Raw genomic sequence first — 23,272 nt, forward strand, 5'->3', positions numbered from 1 at the left:
ATATATAATACTTTTAAATTTAGATATTTCCTTTTTAATGAGTTGCCCCATTGTCCTTTTCTTATAGATTCATATCCCCCCCCCTTTTTTTTTGTAGGGCTGAGATGCTTCTAGATCAGTACCGAAAGAAGTCAAAACTGTTCCGTACTAAAGTTCTCCTGGCCCCACTAGGAGATGATTTCCGCTACTCTGAACGCATAGAGTGGGATCAACAGTTCAAGAACTATCAACTACTTTTTAATTATATGAATACTCAACCTCAGTTAAATGTTAAGGTAATAATAAAATATTTATGATTTCATATTTGAAGTTGAGCCTTATTAAATGAAGCTAAAACACAATATTCATGGTTTCCAATATTTTTTAGAATATGTATTTCTTATGTAAAGTTTTAATTCATTAAGAGGAAAATTATCTTGTGCTTTAGTTCCGTTTCTCAAGTTTTCCCTTTCCTACCACTTCTTGAGGGTTGAAGAGGCATTGAAAATATACACTGAGTTACGATTTTCATTTTTCAGCGATGTCCTGGTTTTCTACCAGCATTGGAAGTTTATTTTTATTTGACAATTGCAGTCTTGTGATTTAGTAGTGTGACTGGCAGATGTAGATGAACATGTCACGGATTCTGCAAACAAATGTCTTATGTTCATAGAATACACTAGCTTTTTTTTTTTTTTTGGTAGGTAAGTGAGACTTCTAAAATTAATCATTTGCTTATGTTTCTTACTCTTTTTACTTTTTTATCTTTTCTTTGAAAATTTAAAACATGCTGATAACCCAGAAAACTCCCCTCCTCCCGTATCCATAGCTCAGCTGTATAATCATCAGCTCAAGGCCACTCCTTTCAGGTATGCCCCTCTGCTATCTCACCCTGGGATTATTTTAGAGTAAATTCCAAAGGTCATGTAGTTACAGCTCTAATATATTTCAGCAAGTGTTTGTAAATGATAAGGATTCTGTTTAAAAATATAAAATTGTAAAAAATACTATCCTAATGCTATTATCATATCTAAATAGTAATTCTACAATATCACATATCCAGTTAAATATAAAGTTTCCTGATCATCTTATAAAAGCATTTTTTGGCAGATGGTTTGTTAGACTCAGGATTCAAACAAGAATCATACATTGCATTTGGGTAATAAGTCTTTTAAAGCATTTTTAAATAAATGCATCTTACAGACACTATATGTGAAAATTAGTTACCCAATGTTTTGTATAGTCACTTTTAATCTCTAAGACAGTGGAAGATCTATGAAATTACTGTAGAAAGGACATAATGTTACCTTGTAGGAAATTGGAAAGCTGATAATGGACTACATTTTATTCAGTGAGAATTCAAATTTGTTAAATGAACTTAAATAAACATTAAATAGGTAAACTTAAATAAAATATTAAATGTATCTAGAATATTTGCAATAGAATTTGTATCAGGTTATGAATTCTAAACATAGATACTATATTTTAAATCATCTCTGGGTTCTCAAAGATGAATATTACACCTGAAAACTCTGAAGAATTAGATCCTGATTTTAGTATTTTACCTATTTCCTCTTTTTATGCCCACTAGAACAATTTTATTTGATTACATTGAAGTATAATGTATATAAGAGAAGTACAGTAATCCTGAGTCTACAGATAATTTTTTTCAAGTTTAAAACCCTCCATATACCCCATCCAGATTAAGGAATAGAAGATTTATAGTATCCCTAAAGGGTCCCTCAGATGCCCTCCTTGTCATTACAAATCCCTGCAAAACTAATAACTATTTTCAGTTCTTTCACCATGATTAATGATGCCTGTTTTTGAATGTTATATGAAAGTCAGCATAAAGTTTGTGTACTTTTGTGTCTGGCTTTTTTCATTCCCATCATGTTGCAGGGTTTATCCATGTTGTTGTGTGTAGCAATAGTTCCTTCTTTTTTAGTACTGTATAGTATCTACAGTACGCATTGTATAAATAAGCCAAAATTTATCCATTCTACTGTTGATGGACATTTGGGTTATTTCCAGTTTTTTTCTTTTGACAATAAAGCTGCATTTTTATGCATTTTTTTGGTAAATGTACATACAGGTTTATAAAATGAGATGGAATTTTTTGGTTCTAGTACATACACATGGTTCAGCTTTAGTGGATACTATCAAACAATAAACTACTTAAAACGCACCAGTTGCATTGCGTGAGAGTTGCTCCGTACCCTTATTCAGACTCCGTAGTGTTGCGTTTTAGTCCCCCCTCCCTCATTTTTATCCATTCCAATATATGTAGTGGTTTTATTTTGTATTTCTCTGGTGATAATGAGGTTTATTGCAATTTAGGTATTCTCTTTTATGAAGTCCCTGTTTATTATATTGGTTTGTCTTTTTCTTACTTTTGTGGTTTTTGTATATTTTGGATTGAGTCTTTTTCCAGAAATAGAATAAGAAAATATTGCCTCATAGAATTTGGCTTGCCTTTCACTCTCAATGCTGTCTCGATGAACAGAAATTCTTAATTTTATTTAAATCTAATATATAGATCTTTTCCTTTATGGTTTAGTCCTGTTTTATAAATTTTTGTCTTAAGGTCATGAAGATACATTTATTATAATAATATGCTCTATTGAAGCTTTATTGTTTTACCATCAACATTTATGTTGGAACTAATTTTTGTGAATTGTGTGAGGGTAGGGATCATGATACTTTTTCTGCCCATGGAGATATCCAGAACCATTTATTGAGAAGTTCATAGTTTTCCCACTTATTTATAAATCAGCCCCAACTTATTTATAAATCACAAGATTACATTTGTTTGGGTCAATGTCTAGATCAATTTTATTGATCTGTTTGAGTATCCTCATAACAGTACCATTCTGTCTTAATTACCACAGCCATATAATAGATCTTAATATCTGATAGTGTAAGTCTTCCAGTTTTGTTCTTCCTTCAAGATTGTATTGACTCTTATTGGTCCTTTGTTCTTTATAGGTTTAGGATCAAATTGCTAATTTATAATGTATTAGTCAGCCAAAGGGATGGTGATGCAAAATACCAGAAATTGGTTGGTTTTTATAAAAGGTATTTATTTGGGGTAGGAGCTTACAGATGCTTGGTAATAAGTATAAGTTACTTCCCTCACCAAAGTCTATTTTCACATGTTGGAGCAAGATGGCTGCCGATGTCTGTGAGGGTTCCGGATTCCTGGGTCCTCCCTTCCTGGGTCTTGCTTCTCTCTGGGTTCAGGGTTCCTTGCTTCCCAGGGCTCCAGCTTCAGCATCAAACTCCAGCATCAAAACGCTAACATTAAGAACCCTCAACTCTGTCGTTTGCCATGCCTTTTATCTTTGAGTCCCTACCCATCAAAGGATGGGAACTCAATGTCCTACTAGCACAAGAGGTTTACATAATTACTTAATCAAGCAAACAAACCTCTGAATCCAGTATAATCTAATAAGCCCAGAGGAAAAGATCAGTTTACAAACATAATCCAATATTTCTTTTTGGAATTCACCAATAATATCAAACTGCTACATATACCAAAAGAAGAAAGAAAAAATGTTGGGATTTGAACAGATTGGCATTGAATCTCTGGACCAATTGAGTAGAATTGATTTATTTAGAAATAGTGGGCCATCTAATCAATGAACATGGTATAGCCTCTCTAATATTACAGTTGACTTTTACATTTTAAATTTGTATCTATTAACCTTGTTAAATTTGTTTATTAATATTAGTAGTTTATTGTGGATTCTTTTGGATTATCTGTGTATGAATAATGTATAATTAAGTCTTCCTTTCCAAAGCTTTGTAACCTTAAGTTCATTTTCTGTGCAATGGCTGGTTCCTTCAGTATAATGTTGAATGCAAACAGTGAGAGTGGAAATGCTTTGATAAAAGGGAAAACATTCAGTATTTCATTATCAGTCATGATGTTTGCTATAGGATTTTAGACATTCCCTTTATCAGATTAAGAAATTTTTCTTGTACTCCTAGTTTCTAGAGAGGTGGGTTTTTTTGTTTGTTTTTTGACCAGGTGCTGAATTTTATCAAGTGCTTCTACTGAATTTAGTGAGATGGTTATAGGACTGTTTTCCTTTATTCTCGTAATGTGGTGAGTTGCATTGATAAATTTGAGAATGTTAAATCAACCTTACATTCTTGGAATAAACCGTTTGGTTGTGATGTAAAATACTTTTTGTGTATTGCTATATTTGACTTCCTAATGTCTTATTTAGAAATTTTGCATCTATGTTTAAAAGAGAGGTTGGTCTACTAGTTTCCTTTCTTGTCATATCCTTTTCAAGTTTTGATAAAAAAGTTATGTTGATTTTTGAATTTAATTTCTAGCTTTGTTCTGCAGTCCGAAATCATATTCTCTATTACTGGAATCCTGTGATATTTGTTGACTTTCTTTATGGCTCCACATATGGTCAGTTTTTCTTCCTTTGTAATTGGTCATTTAGTCTTACCATCTGACAGTTTTTTTACTGAATGTCTTTTGTATGAAAACTTTTATGTGCTCTGGGTGATGTTATCTTCCTCCAGAACATGTTTTATTTTCTTCTGGTGGACAGCTACATTAGGGCCACATCAACTAAACACAATAGGACATGAACTGATTTGCACCTGGAGCCTGGGTTTCAGTCATTGTAAGACTTTGTGTGTTTCCCAGACAGACTGTCAGGAGTCCCATGTAAAAGTCTGGGTTGTTTACCAGCATCTTTTCTATTTTGCCAGTCCTTGGACTCAAATTTTGTCTTCCTAACACCACAAGGTGACCAGTGTGTGTGCTTGTTAGCTTTTAGACTCTAAGCAGTAGCATCCTGATCAGCCTCTTAAATACTTGCCTTGTTGGGCTCAACAATTGGCAAATGACTTGAAGGGGAAAATAGCACATAATTATCTTATTTATTTTTCTGCACTTAGTTTTTATTTCCCTTCCAGGAGCATGACACCTCAAGTTATGGCTACCTTACTAGTTCTGATTTCCAGTTTTTGTCTCCTCTGTACCATTAAGCTGCCTGTAGCTCTAGGACACTGCTTTCTGTTAGGCCTTTATTCCTTGAGCAGGGATTGGGGAAATGCCCCATGGTGAAATTGGTAAAATATAAGACTCCCTCACATTCAGGCATTTCCTTTCTCTCCAGAATTTTTGTCCCTCCAGTCTTGAATACTTTGCTTGCCCTTTGATACTGTCAAGCAGATTTGAACATGATCCGATAGTTACTCTGTCATAGCTAGAAATAAATGATTATTATTCTCTTGTTATTAAAGAAAAATATAAATACAGTTAAGTTTAGATGGCTAAGATATTAGCATTGGACTAGTCAAGCAAGGCTAGTAAAGCCTTGCTTTAAATCATTACACATCTAAAAATTTGCTAATTGTTATATGTTTTTCTGATAGAGGTATCTTATTTTAAATGCAAAAACCATTAAATGATTTTAACATTTAACATTTAAATATTAAATAAAAAACATTTAATTTTTTTTTTTGGTAATTCTTTATGTTTCTTTATACTACTGAGAGATTCTATAGAAGAACTTACTTCAAATAATTTCTTTTGAAACTAGTTAGAGTAATATTTTCTAGTTCTTAAAGACTGAATTAAGTTTATAAGGCAGACTACTAGACCATTTATAATAAACTTTGCTTTGAGAAATTGCCCAGAAGAAAGTAATTTTATTTGGTTAATACCAAGGTTTAATTGAACTATTTTAAAGGATATACTCAGTTGTTAATATTAAGTCTGTAGTATGCCATAGATTCCTAATGTTGTAAATGAAAGGAAATTTTTATTATCTAATTGAAATTCTTTGTTTATGTAGGTGAGGAAAGTGAGACTCAGAGAATTTAGGGCATTGAATATTTTGTCACCACTCTGTGTATACCTTCCTGAGATCATCTGTACCTGCTGGTACAAAATTAGTTTCCTTCATTTTTTGTATGGTTACATATACACAATTTCATTCTACTTCCTAGTCACAGTATTGAATGAGTAATACTAGCTGACGTAATATTTAGCTAACATAAATTACTGAGTGCTTATTATTTGCCATTAACTTTTTTATAGTGCTTCATTTTATTTGAACTTACTTAATTTGAACATTTTCTGGTAGATTCTATATTTATCCCCATTGTAGAAGAGAAAATGGAAGCACGAACAGATTAACTAAGATCACACTGTGGTGAAAGGAAGATAAAAGATAATACAGTGAAAATTGTTTTTAATATAAACATAACATTTAGAAATAATTGTCTATCTTGCTGTTACAGAAATCATTGTAGCACTCATTCGGTTACAACTTGTATTCCCCTTACCATCATTGTTATAATTCTTTCCTTTTGAAACTTTTCCTTTGCAGTAGAGAAGTAACAGCAAAAACTTACAGCTTTTTTGGCTAGCCGTGGTTTTAAGTACTTAGAGTGATGTAGTAAGTATTTCATTTAGCACTTTGATAACTGCAATTTGAGGAAACTGAGGCATGTAGACATTTTGAAACATGCTCCAAATCACGTTTGATACGTTGTAGGGATAGGATTCAAGCCCGTGATATCTGGATTCAGATTCCTTGCTCTTAACCATTACGCTTGGTACTACTGTTTTGAACTATTCATAATTATTGTTCTCCTTTATTGAATCAAAGTGGCTTTCAATATTTTATTTAGTATGTATATATGTACATGATAGGAAACAAAACTATAAACAGCATCTTACTATTAAAGTAACACTTGTCCCTGTTGAATTATCTACTTACTTTTGCCAAAACTGGGTTTTAATATCTATTTACAAGGTCTGGAATGATTTTTTTCCCCTTTGATTTGTGTTTTATTTCTACTCAGTGTACAGTGTACTTGCTGGTAGAGAAGGTCCTTTTTTTTTTTTTGCTTTTTTTGATGATCTAGTTTCCTTGTAGCCCTTGTATTCTTTTCTCCTTTTACAAGAACTCAAACTAGGAGGAAGGAGGGAATGGTATGTGAAAATGACATGGCACATGCACATACTTCATTTTTATGGCTGAAAAAGTGTGCTTTCAGACTTTGGAACGTTTTGTCCTCAATATGTGTCTTTTGCTGCTGCCCCCTCTTTCATCCATCTTTGGATGACTTCATGCCCAGATCCTTGCACATTTTGAAATTCTAGACATAGGTATAGACTCTTCATAGCCACACATTTGTAGTCTAAATAGCTTTTCTTATAATTGCTTACTTACAGGTTTTTCTTTTAGTTAACTTGGGACTTGATACAAGTAAAAGAGACTCACTATTTTCACCCATGCTTCTATTTAGCTTAACTTGGAAGGACAAGTTATGGTAGAAATGAATTATAGGTAGAGATGAATAATTGATGTATAACTTTTTTTTTAATAGATAAAGTTTGGAACTTTATCAGATTATTTTGATGCACTGGATAAAGCAGATGCAAGTAGAAAGAACAGTCAATCAATGTTCCCTGTTCTAAGTGGAGATTTCTTCACTTACGCTGACCGAGATGATCATTATTGGAGTGGCTACTTTACATCGAGACCCTTTTACAAACGAATGGATAGAATCATGGAATCACATTTAAGGTACATTTGCCTTTAGAAAGCTAAATTTTATTAATTTAACTTCTTTTATGTTATAGCGTTTTTGTAGAGGCTTGTCTAATATACAGTATTTATGCAGTGTTATGTGTTTAAGTAATTGTGAATGTTTAATGTAATCAGAGAGATTTCTCTAAAGTGTAGTCAAATTATTGCATTGGTTTTTGTTCTGGAAGGAAAAGCAGATTATCTAATTAGATTTTCTGGGATTTGTGTTCTATGTTTTATGTATTTCTAATTAATGATCTGTATTATTCACACACCATAGTAGTATTCAGTGACATAATCATGTGTGTCTTCAGGTCAGTAGTCTGGCAGGCTTAATTGTTGGGAAAACAGGCAAGGACCAAAAGTAGCAAATAGGTCCTCTCAGCAGCAAACTATGGGCCTCAACGAACATACTCCAAAACTAATATATTGTATTCATAGGAGACCTTAGAGGCTCCATCTCAGTTCTTATTTATTTTTTATCACAAAACATTTTGATAGTATGAGTTTTCTGCTTAGAAGAATAAAATTTGAACGAGATGATAACTGATGGAGCATACAGAGTACTTGGTTAAAAAGCAAACTGACATGGAGAGGATAGAAAATTCAATAGCAAACATAAAAACACATTCTAAACCAGCATTGTCCTATAGAAATTTTAATTACCATCCAGTAGAACTTTCTACAGTGATAGAAATATACTTTTTCTGTACTGTCCAGTATGGTAACCATTTGTGCTATATGTGACTTTGGAGCACTTGAAATGTGGCTAGTGTGACTGATGAATTGCTTTTTGAATTTCATTTCATTTTAATTAATTTGAATGTAAATAGCCACATTGGAGAGTACAGTTCTAAGTAACTGAGTATGGCTGCTTTTTAGTAAAAATAAACCACGTAAGGGGGTTCTCAGGGCCTTTTCTATGTGTGTATTGTTTCCATGATAAATCTCAATATTAAAACAAAAGATCATCTCTACTTCCATCTGTGTACTAATGGGAACTGAGTACATTTTGGAAAGGCTTTATAAAATTATAAATTTCTTCAAGAGTTGCACTTTGGTATAGTAGTATGTGTTTTTATTATTATTACTGTTATTTCAAAAGCCTAACCTTTTAACTGTTGTTTGGGTTGTTTGCAGATATGCCAGGTAAATACATATTTTTATAATAAAATAAAAATATTTATGTATTGTGGAAGTTTATGCACACTTACCAATAAAAGGTCATCTGTCTCTTATGTTATTCTGTTAATAAACTTTCTATTGTAAGATGCAGCAAGTAACCTATGCTCTAGACTTTAACTCCATGAGTTTGCTCATTGTCATTAGTTCATATTAGTGAGTGCTATTGCATTAGTGATTATTGATTATTGATTATTTTTAGTGGCAAAGAGTCATAAGAAATTTCAATTGAATCTTCATTTATTGAACATACCTAAAGTGAAATAGTTATTGCTAGTAATATATATTTAGAAAGCTCAGGTGCTTTGTAACAAAATAAAAAATAATTACACATTTCAAAATATAAATTTACTTGAAAATAAGTTTATTGTTTGATCATAGTAATAATCATTCTCATGCTCACTGTATAAAAATGTGGATAAAATTTTAAAAGTTTAAGCAAAATTGAAATTCTTTACTGCTGAAATTCTTTACTATTTCGCCCTGAAACAAGCTCAGAAATACACTTAATCAACTTATTAAAATTCACTTAAATCAACTTATTAACATTTTAGGTTATCTGCACATGTTGTATGTAGATGCTCTTTTCAAAACCAGGGATATTTGCTATAGATAGCTAGCAAAATATACACACAATATACTTAATTCTAATTTAGTGATTCTCATGCTGTGATTTTAGAAAGTGTTGGGATTTAAAACTGGAGCTTATTTGGATTCATCATTTTTTACACACACACACGGGACTTCCAATCTCTCCTCTTCCTGGTGCCTTGATATATTTTCAGACTTTGTCTCCATCATCCTTACCATAGTTGGCATATAGAACCTTCCTAGACTTTTCACTCCATCAAGCCCTGTCTCCTTTGAAAGAACTATTTAGATACCTGCTTGAACCATACCCTTTGTAAAAATGGTGTACTGGAAACCATAAATCCCCATAGCGTGCTCAAAATCTATTCTTAGACTAAATTGCTGTTTTTTTCTCCTTTAAAATAAGACAATGTGTGTTTCATCATTTTTTAGTTTACATTGTTAAATTCTTTATAGACGTTACATGTTATCATTCAATACTCGAAACTAACCTTGTCGCTGAGCTCTTGGGCCATTGTTTTCTGCTTCTACTCTTAGTCTGTCATATAAACCATGCATTTCCTCATCAACGCTTCCTTAAATGTTCCCATGTGGGAGTAATGGCTTGCTTGGTACATGTCTGCACTGCCCATGGAGAGACGAAAGGACGTAGAGATTAATCCAGTTCTCATTGCTGTGTTCACATATTTTTCACTGTGTTGTACATAAACAAACCCATCTTGCTGCCAACTAGTGCTGGCCTCTCTCCAGCATCATTTAGAGTAGGGGATACCAATATCATCAGCTAGACATGATGTTCTTGAGGGTGGACAGTTTAGCTGTATTAGATGTAGGCCTTGATGGTTTTATTGAAATGTTTATCATCAGTATCTTTCTCACAAATTGTACCAAAATTGTGGATTAAAAAAGAAACTCATTTAAAAAGGCATCAAACCACATATTTTAGATAATAAACTTCCTTGAAATAAAAATTAATGACTGTTTTATGCAATTAGGGCTGCTGAAATTCTTTACTATTTCGCCCTGAAACAAGCTCAGAAATACAAGATCAATGAACTTCTTTTATCATCGCATTATGAGGCACTGACAGAAGCCAGAAGAAATCTGGGACTGTTTCAACACCATGATGCTATCACAGGAACTGCAAAAGATTGGGTTGTGGTGGATTATGGTACCAGGTAATGGAATTGGTGAAAAGTGGTCTTAATAAAAGAGTTGTTTTTAAATACTGGATCTTAAGCTTATAACTTTTGATGACATTGTTAATATATATCAGACCACATTTATAATGGTATCCTTTGTAAATATTACTATAGCAAAACACCATCAATTTTCAAAGCACTTTTCAAGTAATCTCTTGACAGAGTACTAGCTGTCCCAAATTTTTATTGCAATGCACTTCTGGAAATGAAGTAGTAAAACATTATTCTAAAGCTGATTCTAATTTCTCATAAGTACTGTGTAGCAGTTGGGATTATCTTCTTGACCAAGGATTTGGCATTAAATAAATCATAGTTATAATTCAGAGAAATAAAAAGCCCCACTTCACTCTATACCAGCCTAATCTCATCCTAGTTCATATCCAGTTCTTGGATACCTCAATTTTTAGAGGGACACTAGCACAAAATAATAAGCCAAGAGGCTGAGCCAGGAAGAAGGACCTGGAAACATTGTTATGTGTGGATAATATAAGGAATGAGGAATGAAAAGGATGGCCTTGGTTTTGATATCAAAGCTATCTTCAGTTCTTTGAAGAACTGACTGATGAATGTAGGAGAAGAAGTTCAGTTATTTTCATATTGTGGGATTCAAGTTTAGTCTTTGACTCAAAATAGGAGAGAACTAGTTGTAAACAATCTTTTAATCCTGGAAAGGCTTACCTTTTAACCATTTATGTTAAAAGAGAGCTCCACCCAGAGTTTGGGTGTCCATTAGTTAGAAATAGTTCAGAGGGTACTTCTATACTGGGGAAGGAGTCTTTTGTTTCACAACAGTTGATTTTTCCAGCTCCCTTCCCCTGCCCCCTGCATCAACAATGGGATGCTTTGAATATTTTTAAATCATTGAAAATATGCTGTGAATTTCTCATGGTATAGACTTATATAGTGAATCCTATAAATGCTCTTACATGTAAAAACTATACATAGCATATATAGTCAACGTTAGACAATTGATCTACAATTGTTATTACTAATTGAAATAAGTATTACTTAAATGTTTAGTTATATTTTGCTTGCCTTTCTAGAAAGTAGGGAAAGAAACAGTCTTGAGAATTTGTTCGTAAGTTCTTAAAAATAAATATTCATGATAGCATCTTGCAGTTTTCTGTGGTAAATGTATTTGATATCTGACTGTTGAGGTTGAGCTGCGCTTAAAGTAGAGAATGCCCATTAGATGATAATGATTGGTGTTTGTCCCCGTAGAAAGAATTTTTGAAAGTAAGGCTAGATCCTCTATTTTTCCTTTATACCAACTCCTTATTTATTAAAAATTTAAAAGTGTGGCTGTTTAGAATCAGACCAGAGGGCAGTCCATAAGAGGAAATGGAGGAGTCATGACTACTAGCCCTCTTTCTTTGGCTGCCTTGTTGAGAGAGGTTTGGGTACAGGCCTTTGAGTATTTGTTACAGAGTATTTTCCATCTGATGGACTTCAGGAGGCCTGCAGTTAGTTCCTCCATACGTTTTGTATTGCTATCAGCTTATAAAAACATTCTAGCAATAAAATTCTATCTTAGAGGGAAAAAAATTCTCAAATTGTACTTGATGTTTGTAAATTTGCTTTGCAAGCACTTAACACTTCATTGAAAAGTCACGATTGATTATCAAGTCATTAGTACAGACAACTTCTGTAGGAAATTTCAAAACACAAGTTAGAGAACTATAAATATATACAGCTAGCATTGCAGCTCTCTAGTATTTGGCCTCTTGACTGCTGTTCACTCACATACTGGCGGAAATGCCTCATTAACAGGTCTATGAGTTAGTGATTGCTTCTGTTTGCTATTAATAGCAACCTTTTAAACAAAATAAACCTTACCCTTTTTATTTTTATGCTATGTGAAAGAAGCCTGCAGGTAGCAGATTAAGTGTGACACAATGTTGTTAGGGGTCCAGGCTCCTTCTAGTTTTCTCCTTGAGCCAACCTGTGGGTGACTCTTAGAGTCATGCTCTCAATAGTGAGTGGATGGAGTCTTTATGAATTTTAAACTGGAGCTAGAACACATCATGGGGGAGTGGATGTGGCTCAAGCAGTTGAGAACCTTCTTCCCACATGGGAGATCCTGGGTTCCGTCCCCAGTGCCTCCTTGGAACAAAAAAACAGGCAACAAGCAAACATGGGGAAACCAGCTCAGGGCTGCTGATGCGGCTCAGTGGTTGCGTACCGGCTTCCCACATACAAGGTCTGGAGTTCAATCCCTGGCCCCAGTACCTAAAAAACAATACACATATACACACACAAACCAAAAAACAAGGCATACTTGGAAGTTAATTCTAAACATGACATGAAAAAATGAATTTGGGTAGGTCACTATACTGGATGTTCAGTTTAAAAATGGACAATGGGGAGTATCTGGAAGGGAAGAAGAAATGGCACTGGGATCAGTTGGAGAAAGGTTTTAGAAATCTGTCATTTCCTATATTAGACTTAATATACTTGGGAGAAAACTGAACAGAGGGTAAGGGTGAGGGACTTAACATATAGATCAAACAATTGAACGACAGACATGATAACATCTTCTAAAACAACAGCAGTGACAACAAACAAGAAAATTGTGATGTGTCCTGAACTGTGTTTCATATAAACAGGATGAATAGCCTACTAGAAGACTTGAGAAATCCCACATTGATGAAATATTTTGACACATTTTAAATACCCAATGTTCCTCAAACTTATTTGTCCCGTTTTGTTTTAAAAACATTTTATATCCTGGTGATATTCATCTCTTTAGAAGAGTGCATACGTGCTGTTAGGATGCAAATATTGATTTGTGGCTTTCACATACTCTTAATTAGGACTCTTTAATACACTGTAATATGCATAAGATTTTTATCTGGAGAAGAACATGGCTTCTGCACATTTGGAGTGCCTATTGAATAAAGATAGTTATGTAGTCAATAGAAGGAGACTTAGATTGAGGGACTTGTTCCCATAGCTGTATTCATTCATAGGGCTTTTTAGTCTGGTGAGAACATTTATTCCGATCTAAGAAAACACTTGAATAGACTGACAAATTTACCTGGATGATGGCGTGAACTCAAATCCACAAGATTTTAGAACTAAAGTTACAGGTGTGCTGTGTAAATGTATCTAATAATGATTGATCATGATCATTTAAATCTTTGAAGAAAATCTTTAATGCTGTCCAAAAGAAGTCATTTCTAATTCATTTACAAATTTCCTTTTGCATGCCAACAAAACTGTCTTTAAGGCATAGATCCAAAGTTTCTGTGTTGGAGAAAATAATATCGCTCTATAAACATAATAGATTCATTCTGATAGTTGATTGAAAACATAATTAGCAAGGTTTCTCCACAAATTTCTCTAGTATGAATTTACTTAGTGATGCCTGCTCTGTAAAGCCTTAAAAAAAACGGAATTGAATTTGAATAAACTTGAATCGAGTTCTTTTCCCATAGGAATGCTTCAGAAATAGCTGGCAACATGTTTATATTCCAGAATTGATCTTGAATCAATTGATTCATAAACATCCTTTGATTCTTCGGACATAAAATTACAATTTGAATATATTAATAATTTCACTGACCAAGAAAAGTAAGAAGAATGAAGACAAATTTCATTATCTAGATCAGTTTTATCTAATTGTCTAGAAAGGAATGTGAAATAGTATAACAAGATATCTACTTGAATTTTGGTGGAATGGGGTGCATATGATTTGAATTTTTTTATGAACTGAAAGTTAAATCTCATATCTTCTTTCATTTTTGTTTCAACCCTTGTTAAAGATTTTTCTAAAGTAAAATATAAAATAATTTTTTTCAATTAAATTGAATGCCTTGAAGCTATTGGTTTGATCATGCTGGATATTTTCATTATTTGGTAGGATAGTCATGGAACGTATAAGAAATTTTAGTAAGGTCATTTGTTTCAAGTGTGTCCAGAAAAATTTCTATTTTACATATATTCGTATTAGTTTTATTTTCTGATTAACCTTTTTTCTGAGTACTTAATTCTGGAGGAAAAAAAGAGCTGGTTCATTATAGGTTCATGATAGATTTCACTTTGTAAATACACGGAGAAGGTCCAAGTGATTTGGCCATTATTAAAGAAACTGAAAATATGGTATGCAGATATTTGAATTATTTCTCAGACTAATAAAATTTTTGGTTCACAGACTTTTTCAATCATTCATGAAATTGAAGAGGATAATTGGAGATTCTGCACTTCTTCTTATTTTGAAGGACAAACACACTTACAATTATTACTCTTCTGATACCTTCCTAAAGATGGTTAGTTGATATCTTCTATATATTCATCAGAAAATGTACGATGTTTTTGTTATTAGGTTTGTAAAAGGAACTGAGACACATAATGAAAAGAGATTGAAATATAATTAGTTTAAAAATTATTTGAAAGATTTTATATCATTTTATATGAATTACCTATATGTCCTCTTTTCCTATAAGTATGTTCGTATTTGACTTATTTTGTGCAGGCTAATTGAAATGGAATTCTTCTTCTGACTAAATCTAAGCATAAAAAATAAAACCAGAAACTTAATTTTAAGGTGAATGAAACATATAGCTTTTTAAGAATGCTATTAAGATGATATTGTAAGACAGGCAGCTCAGCGTAATAATTAGTTATTTTGCTTGGCTTTAATTAGAAGCCCCTTGTATTTGAATTGCTGTCAGTCTTTAATCTGTTCTTGCTAAACTTGAATGTGAATGATTTTAAATTGTCTCCTGGTTTCATCCGGAATTCCTGGAGTGCTATGGGCAGTGCTGAGATATGTATAACAATAGAGCAAGAACAGTGTTTGAGGAATTATGAAACAAGCTATTAGCCTCAGTCCCTGACCTGATTGCCTGGGTCTTGAAAAAGTTACTTAGCATCTAAGAGCCCTCGTTTTCATTTATGTGTAAAATGGGATGATTATTTCTGCCATTCCTGTGTTGTTGGATCAGATGAACCAATAAAACAGGATGTTCTATGAAAGTTATAACATGCTCATGCTATTCCTTCGTTGTTTCATCTGCTGCAAGGAAGAAAATCATTCAAATAGTTAATTGCAACCCTCTTTGTACTTTAACTTGGCAAAATCAGATATTTTAATTTTGTAGAATCTATAGTGAATGACAGGCTTTGGGATTTTACATGTAATTTTAATTTACATGTCTGGAATTAGAGATAGAGTTTAATATTTTCATATACTAATGCTGTAATTAAGTCTGATCACACATTTTCATATTAAAGTAGATACTACATGAAATGGACATACATTTCTTAAGGCTATGGAACATATGGTACAAAAGTAAGATAGTAAACCTTCTGTGGAATCGTCCCTAGAACTGTGACTTATTTGGATCTTGTTGGAACTCCTCATTACAGAATCTAGCCCCAGTTTGGTCCCCACTGGTAACATATGAGGATTGTGCTTCATGTCTAAATGTACACATACAAACACACCCTAATACACACAGAGAAGGCTTTTTTGTTTGAATTTTGATGGACTATATAGAGCTGGAAAGAGGTGTTTTGTTTTTGTTTTTGTTTTCCTTTTATTGTACCTTTCTTCAAGATTTTTGTAAGGTACTATTGCATAACGAATTTTGAAACTTGAGTTTTAAAAAGTAAGATAAAGATTCTTATTCCTTTTTTTCTAGGATTTGGAACAAAAATCACAAGATTCTCTGCAACAAAAAAATGTAATAAAGCTGAGTACAGAGCCAAGGTAAATACCTAATTTCCTATAAACCTTTACCACTTATCTGGCTTGAGTTCCTGGGTTTTCATGGTTCTGTTCTCTAGCAGCATATATTTTAAGGAAGTGTATCATTTATTCAACATACTAATTTTTTTAAAATTCTGAAGAAATGAATTTTTCTCCCATCAGACTGAGCTTGAGAGTAAGGACTATGTCATGTTCAGTGCTAATAGCTAGCATTGTGCTTTGTATGTTGACTGCTGAATAAACTATAGAACAATTACCATTTCTCATAGATATTTGGTGTTTAATGGTAAAATGTAGCTTCATGATGAAAAAAATCCCTTTATCATCATATGATATGTTGGTTTTTAGATCCTTTGTGGAAAACCTTTTATATTTAGAATCCTGTTCTTATTAACCCTGATTGTGTTTTTCAAATTAAGAAAAAATTAATATTAGATCATGGTTCCTACTGTAAATTGTTCATTTGTTGCTGTTATTGTGCTTGTCCAACTGTCTTATTTTAACACTGTTGATTTATACTGAAGTAAATTGGAAATGTGTTCAGTTGACTTAAAATCACAGTGTTTAATTGGTGATTACCTCCTACTTACAAAGAAGTGTTTTAGGTTTTCATTGGTAATTCTTTGCTCATCAAATCATCTGTTTTGAATGACCAAATATTCATCAGTTATGACCTGTATACCCAGATATCCACTATGTTTTTAAATGTAACTTTTCACTATCTTAAATTGAGAAGTTTAGTATCACCTCTTATAAATTGTAGCATGATAGAATAAGTGTGTAGGAATAATTTATGATTTTTAACTAGGTATACCTTATTAAAATTATTTAAATATGGGATACAAGTTTTATAGAACAAAAACAATTGCTGGAAAAATTGGGATTTTGCTGTGGTGTAGACTAAAGCCTTAGTTGTCTAAATTTAGTCAGTAACTAGACCTAAGGCACATACAGCTTACACCTGAGGACAAGAAGGTAAGTGTTTTGTAGTAATGCTAAAGTGTCAGTAATATTGCTGAAGTCTTAAGAGCTTTCAGAGTGCTGGATCATAGGATAATAGAAAAATCAATTAAAAAATTACAAAACGTTACTGTTTTCTTTGTCTTGAAATAAGTAATGGTTTGATATAGTGGTTTGATTCATGTACCTGTTCCTTAAATGTTCCATCTCTAATAAAACTGTGGTGCCGGTAAATCATTCCTCTTATCTATGAACTGTATTGTTTGCTTTTTTAATATCTACCATTAGTTCCCCTGTGGGTGCGTGGTGGGGTAGGTGAGATGGAGTGAGTGGGTAGGATGCGTGGGGCTGAGGCCGCAGTTGGTCTAGAGTAAGAGTCTTAACCTTTTTTGTTGCAGACCCCTTTGCCAGTCAGGTGAAAACCACAGACCTCTTCTCAATGTAGCGGCAGATAGTTTTATGCCGCTCAACTAGTGTCGGGTCTAACAACTACTGCAGTTTTGAAGTATGGTTGAGCGTAAGCGGTTTTTTGAGATATGCAACAACTGTAATGTGATATGAAATAAGTACTGCTGTAATTTATTGCATATATTTGTAAGTGAAGGAAATACTAGATTTCAGTTAGAAGTCAGAAAATAAAGATAGTAAGTTGATATTTTTCAGTTCAAGTTCATGGACTCCTGAAATATTTCCACAGACCCCCTTGGGAGTCCATGGACCCCTGGTTAAGCTCCCCTAGTCTGGAGGAAGACATGTGCTCTGTGGTTCTTCTCTTCCCATTGTATCCCAGCCTTAGCCAGCAGAAACTGATACCGTAGCCTTACTAATGCTAGAGGAAGGAAGTTAGGAGGTGTAAATATATTTATTGGGGAGAAAAATGCTTTCCAGCCTACATATTGAAGAGTTTTGTTTTTGTTTTTTTAAATTTTTACTTAGTTTCTCTCCCCTTCCCCCACCCCCCCAAGTTATCTGCATTCTGTGTCTATTCACTGTGTGTTCTTCTGTGACCGCTTCTATTCTTATTAGCGGCACCGGGAATCTGTATTTCTTTTTGTTGCGTCATCTTGCTGTGTCAGCTCTCCGTGTGTGTGGTGCCATTCCTGGGCAGGCTGCACTTTCTTTCGTGCTGGGCGACTCTCCCCACAGGGCGCACTCCTTGCGCATGGGGCTCCCCTACACGGGAGACACCCCTGTGTGGCAGGGCACTCCTTGTGCGCATCAGCACTGCGCAAAGGCCAGCCCCACATGCGTCAAGGTGGCCAGGGGTTTGAACCGCGGACCTCCCATGTGGTAGACAGACGTCCTATCCATTGGGCCAAGTCTGCTTCCCTGAAGAGTTTTAATTATAGGAAAGTATGAATGGAATTTTGAGGCCATTAATAAAAATCTAACCTAAATCTACTTTTAAGTGCTTTTAATTTTTAGCAAGTTACTTCATAATAAGGAATCCCAATCTCTTTCCTTTGGGCAAAAAATAAGGCATTAACTCAAAAAGAAACCAGTAACAGTGTGATGAAATAAGGAAAGGCAATGTTTTCTGAGCTTGGGTGGTTATAGAATATCAAACTGACACAAGAAACAATTTCACAAAAGGCATTTCATACCTATATCGTCATTTACTCGTGGAGTGGTTCTCCCTGATGACTTCCTAGCACCTCTAATTTAATTTCCTCCAGTTTTCTCCATACCTGCTTCCCTTTGAATCATGATCTTGATTAATAGTATCATTCTCCTTTCAGTTGTCTGTTCTGAACCCCCAGACCCATCTTTGATGTCTACCATTTCTTACTCCTTAGGTTTCATTAGTTGGAGAATCTTTAAAATTTTACCTCTATCCATCTTTGATAGCTGCCTCCTCCTCTTTTCCTATTACTTTTCAGGTTCCTGGTCATCATTTATGCTGTGCTTGGACTTCTTGCCCTCTTGTCTTTCATTTCTTTATGCCCCAACTCATTACTTGTAGCTGCCAGTGGAATCTACCGAAAACACAGCTCTGAGAAAATTATTTCTAGTATAAACATTCTCTAGAGATTTTGACTGCCTATGCATGAAATCTAACCCGATAGTACTATGTCTTAGTGTAACAAACTATCCCAAAACTTAATACCTTAAAATATAGTTTATTCTCTCTCTCATGGTTCAATGCGTTGCCTGGGTTCAGCTGGGCAGTTCTTGCTTGGGGTCTCTCATATCATTGCAGTCAGTTGGAGACTGAGGCTGGAGTTCCCTGAAGGCTTGTCTAGGTGCAGTGTCCAAGAGGGCTCACTCACATGGCTAGAATTTGCTCCTGGCTGTGGGCTGAGAGCTTGCTCATCTGGAGCTGTTGACTGTTAGTGCCCATAAATGGACACTCCGAATGACTGGGACTTTCCTTACTATGGTGACTGGTTCCAAGAGAGTATCCCAAAAGTGAGAGTTCCAGCAGGTCCAAGTGGAAACCTCAGGGCCTCTTAGGATCTTGCCTTGGAAGCCCTAGAAGGTCATTTCCACTACATACTATTGGTCAAGCAAGCTGCTAGGACTTCTTCTTCCCATTGTGTCCCAGCCAAAATTGAAAGGGAACAGAATTATCCACTATTTCTTGATATGAACAGCAAATACAGGAAGCAAAGGGAATGACAGCAGTCATCTTTGGGGACTACTCCTGTTTACTCATGGGTCATCATAGTTCACATACCTCCCATTTGCAAATTAATATCACCCTCCTCCCAAGATGGCCCAGTGTCATCCCATTATGATATTGACTCACAAATTTCATTTAATCAAATCCAAAAATGGCTTATCCATATGGCTGGCAGTTAATGCTGGCTTATTTCTGCCAATATGTTTATTTGAAGTTAATCCCCAGTGGATTGCAAGCTCCTTGAGGGTAGGAACTATTTCTTTCATTTTTTTTCACGTTCATACCTCACCAACATAGTTAGAATTCAGTAAAGATTTGTTGAAATGAAATAAGAGTAGGTTTATAAGAATAATAAGCTTTAGATATGAGATATGCATTGAGCGTGGTTCACGTTCTATGTGGAATATGGTATCATGGCATCTGTTCTCTCAAGATGGAAGTTCTTTCATCTAGTATTTGGAGATTGGATGCCACAGTACTCCCTAGTAAAGGAAATACTATGACCAATAATAATAAATTAAAAATACCTCAAGAATTTTGAATTTTCTCAGTATCTGGATAACTGCTCTTTTTAAACTTTAGAGTTTCATGCCACGAGACCTGAAAAATTTTAGGTTACACCTCATATCATTGTATTCTTATGGAATTAATTTGGTTGAGATTTTATTTGGGGGAGGGGGACTCTTTAAAATGAATAAGTATTAAAGATATTCCCAAATATTTGAATGAGTTGATCTTACCAGATGGGATTTTATATATGGAATTTTAAAATTTACATAGAATATGTGCTTTTATTATTGGTGATGCTAAATAGCTCTTTGCAGTAATTAAAGTTTGTAATACCATAATCAGATTCAAGACTTTAGTTCATTGTTTTCATTTGTCACTAAGTCATTAATATTTTTTCTATACCAAGTAAGAATGTATTTAAGAAAGTTTCTAATTATCAGTTATTCAAGCATAAATTTTAAGTGAAAATTTAATTTTAAGCTCACCATCTCATTTTTACTGTTGAGAAATAGAATTTCTAGGGAATGAGAATTCCAATTTGCTCAGATTCTGGCAGTATTATTTATTATAATATCATTTGGTAGGGTAGAAGCTCTTGTAGCCTCAGGACTGGACTGAAATTCCCTGACCTGAACCAAGGTAGCTCTAGTCTGAGAGAATCGAGAGCTGAACTGTCAAGATAGATCTTGCTTTGTTTTTGACTTTTTTCTTTTGAAGAGATGGAAAAGGGTTTGCAGTGATAATTAGTGTAAAACTTGTGCTTGTTGCTTTTATATTAAATGGTTTAAGCTCAAATTCTGCCATGTATTAGAAAACTAGTACAGAAATGTGAAACGTTAGCAGAAGAATAAGTGTGTAATGTCAGGAAGGTTGAGGGTTTCCTTTCTTGAAAGTGGGGTGCCAAGGTCTGGAATTATCTGAATGGACTTCAAGGTAATAAATAGAACACATGGTTTTGACTAGAATTTGACACCCTAGACCCTCTACAGAGGCTATTATTGTGAGAGCAAATGAATGTAGTTTCTGTACAGTTTTTCTTTAGATGTGGAAATTGCTAACTGGCAATACTGGAGACTACTAAAATTAATAAAAACTGAGCTAGTCTAGTTCTATCTGGGTATTATTATCATTCATGTTTTTAGGAATTTATCCTTATTAATGGACTCAAAAAATCTCTAAGAAGCTTTTCCATTTAAGTATAAATTGCTTGTAAAAGACATTTGTGGAGGAGCAGATGTGGCTCAAGGGGTTGCGCTCTCGCCTCCCCCCCTGGGAGGTCCTGGGTTTAGTTCCTGGTGTCTCCTGAAAAAACAAAATGAACAACAAGCAAAACAAACAAACAAAGAAACAACTCGGGGAAGCCAATGTGGCTCAGTGATTGAGTGCTGGCTTTCCACATTTGGGGTTCAATCCCTAGCCCCTGGTACCTCAAAACAAAACAAAACAAAACAAAATGGTATATTTTCACTGCTAGTTGTATTTGAAGCTGTGTTTTGTTACCATTGACTTTTTCAAGATATATACTGACCAGTTCTGTAATTATCCAGAAACAGGTCTTCATTCCTGTTTATTATCTTCTTGTATATTTTTAGAAGGGATATTTTACTCAAGAGTCTGTTTGCATAGTATACAATAAATTATTTAAATAGACAAACATTTCTTGGAGAATGGAAGGGTTCCATCAACATGATATATTAATTTTGTGTTAGACGTTTTTTCATTAACTACTGGTTGAAACTATTTTTGGAGTAATTATAGCTGTATTATGTGTATATACATAAAATAACCTTAGCTGGTGTTTGCCATTCTGAATCAGTGATTCACAGGCTTGCAGTTTGCCTGATTTTTCAGGGAGATATAAAGGTTTCTGGAGGAGGAAATGAGGAGAAAGGCCCTCTCCCCAGGTCCTCCCATGCCTAAAAGGTCTCTTGATTGTTTGACATCAGGAATGATTAGCAATAATTTTTGAAATGTTCTTTGAACCTCATATTGACTTAAATGAAATATCAACTATTATATTAAAGGCAAAAATTAGTTGATGCTTCCATTTTAAATGATGGGTGACTGGGGACCCCTGAGACAACTGTCTAAGTTTCCTATGAAAATTCATATGAAAACATGAGAAGGTGAGGAGCAGTCTTGGGGTCACTAAAACCTTGGTTTCATAATCAACCTTTTCCTGGAATCTAAGTTATCCACAAACCACAGAGCTGATGGAATTGGACTAAAAAATGCAGTTACCCCCAACCAGTGAAAAAGTTAGAAATAAAAGCAACATCCTCTCCTAAAAGCAGGCCTGGAGATTCCCTTTCCTTTAGAAAGGGCTTAGAAAGTCTGGTACTGGGGGAGGGGGGAGGAGAAATAAATAAAAATTAAATATTAAAAAAAAAAAAGAAAGACTGGTACTGTAGCAACAAGAAAATGACAAATAATTTTGTACAGGAAAGGTGCTACTTTTCAAGGCAGTTACACAAACAGTTAACTATTTTTTTCTCTCCTTCACACTTAAGCCTACCCCTCTCCAATATGTAAAACCTGTTTTAACAACACTAAGTGACTAAGTAAATCAATTAACACTCTCTATTCCCTTTCTATACCCATGACTTTTCAAATAACTGGATACTAGCTATCAGGCCTGCATGTTTTCTCCATTGAGCCTTTCAGTTGAGTTGTGTGGTTATCATGAATCAGTTATTTATTCCCAATCCAGTTGTTCTTGCAATTTTACTTTCATAATTATTAAAATGATGAATTTTGCAAAAAGGAGTGAGTTGTATTTTTATGAAGTTGAGGGCTTTGGAAACATTCAACAACAGTGAGTTACTGATAAATACTGCTGAGATGACTGGAAAAGATTTTGGAAGAAATCATATGGATGTAGAAACAGTCTGCACTCAAATTATGTAATTTGTTTTTTAACAAATAATGAAGAAGTTTA

The 23,272-nt window shown here is 34.2% G+C and overlaps 1 protein-coding gene across 1 annotated transcript in view; it reads left to right on the plus strand.

Annotated features, from left to right (window-relative positions):
* Positions 1 to 23,272, plus strand: part of MAN2A1 (mannosidase alpha class 2A member 1) — a 193,798-nt gene that overhangs the window by 90,314 nt on the left and 80,212 nt on the right. Inside the window, exons 9-13 of the mRNA XM_004484085.5 lie at positions 98 to 275; positions 7,351 to 7,550; positions 10,322 to 10,504; positions 14,682 to 14,796; positions 16,174 to 16,241. Coding sequence (XP_004484142.2) covers positions 98 to 275; positions 7,351 to 7,550; positions 10,322 to 10,504; positions 14,682 to 14,796; positions 16,174 to 16,241 — 744 coding nt within the window. The remainder of the gene's footprint in view (positions 1 to 97; positions 276 to 7,350; positions 7,551 to 10,321; positions 10,505 to 14,681; positions 14,797 to 16,173; positions 16,242 to 23,272) is intronic.

Source organism: Dasypus novemcinctus, chromosome 2 (genome assembly GCF_030445035.2).
Source record: "Dasypus novemcinctus isolate mDasNov1 chromosome 2, mDasNov1.1.hap2, whole genome shotgun sequence".
In the NCBI taxonomy this organism is placed as follows: domain Eukaryota; kingdom Metazoa; phylum Chordata; class Mammalia; order Cingulata; family Dasypodidae; genus Dasypus; species Dasypus novemcinctus.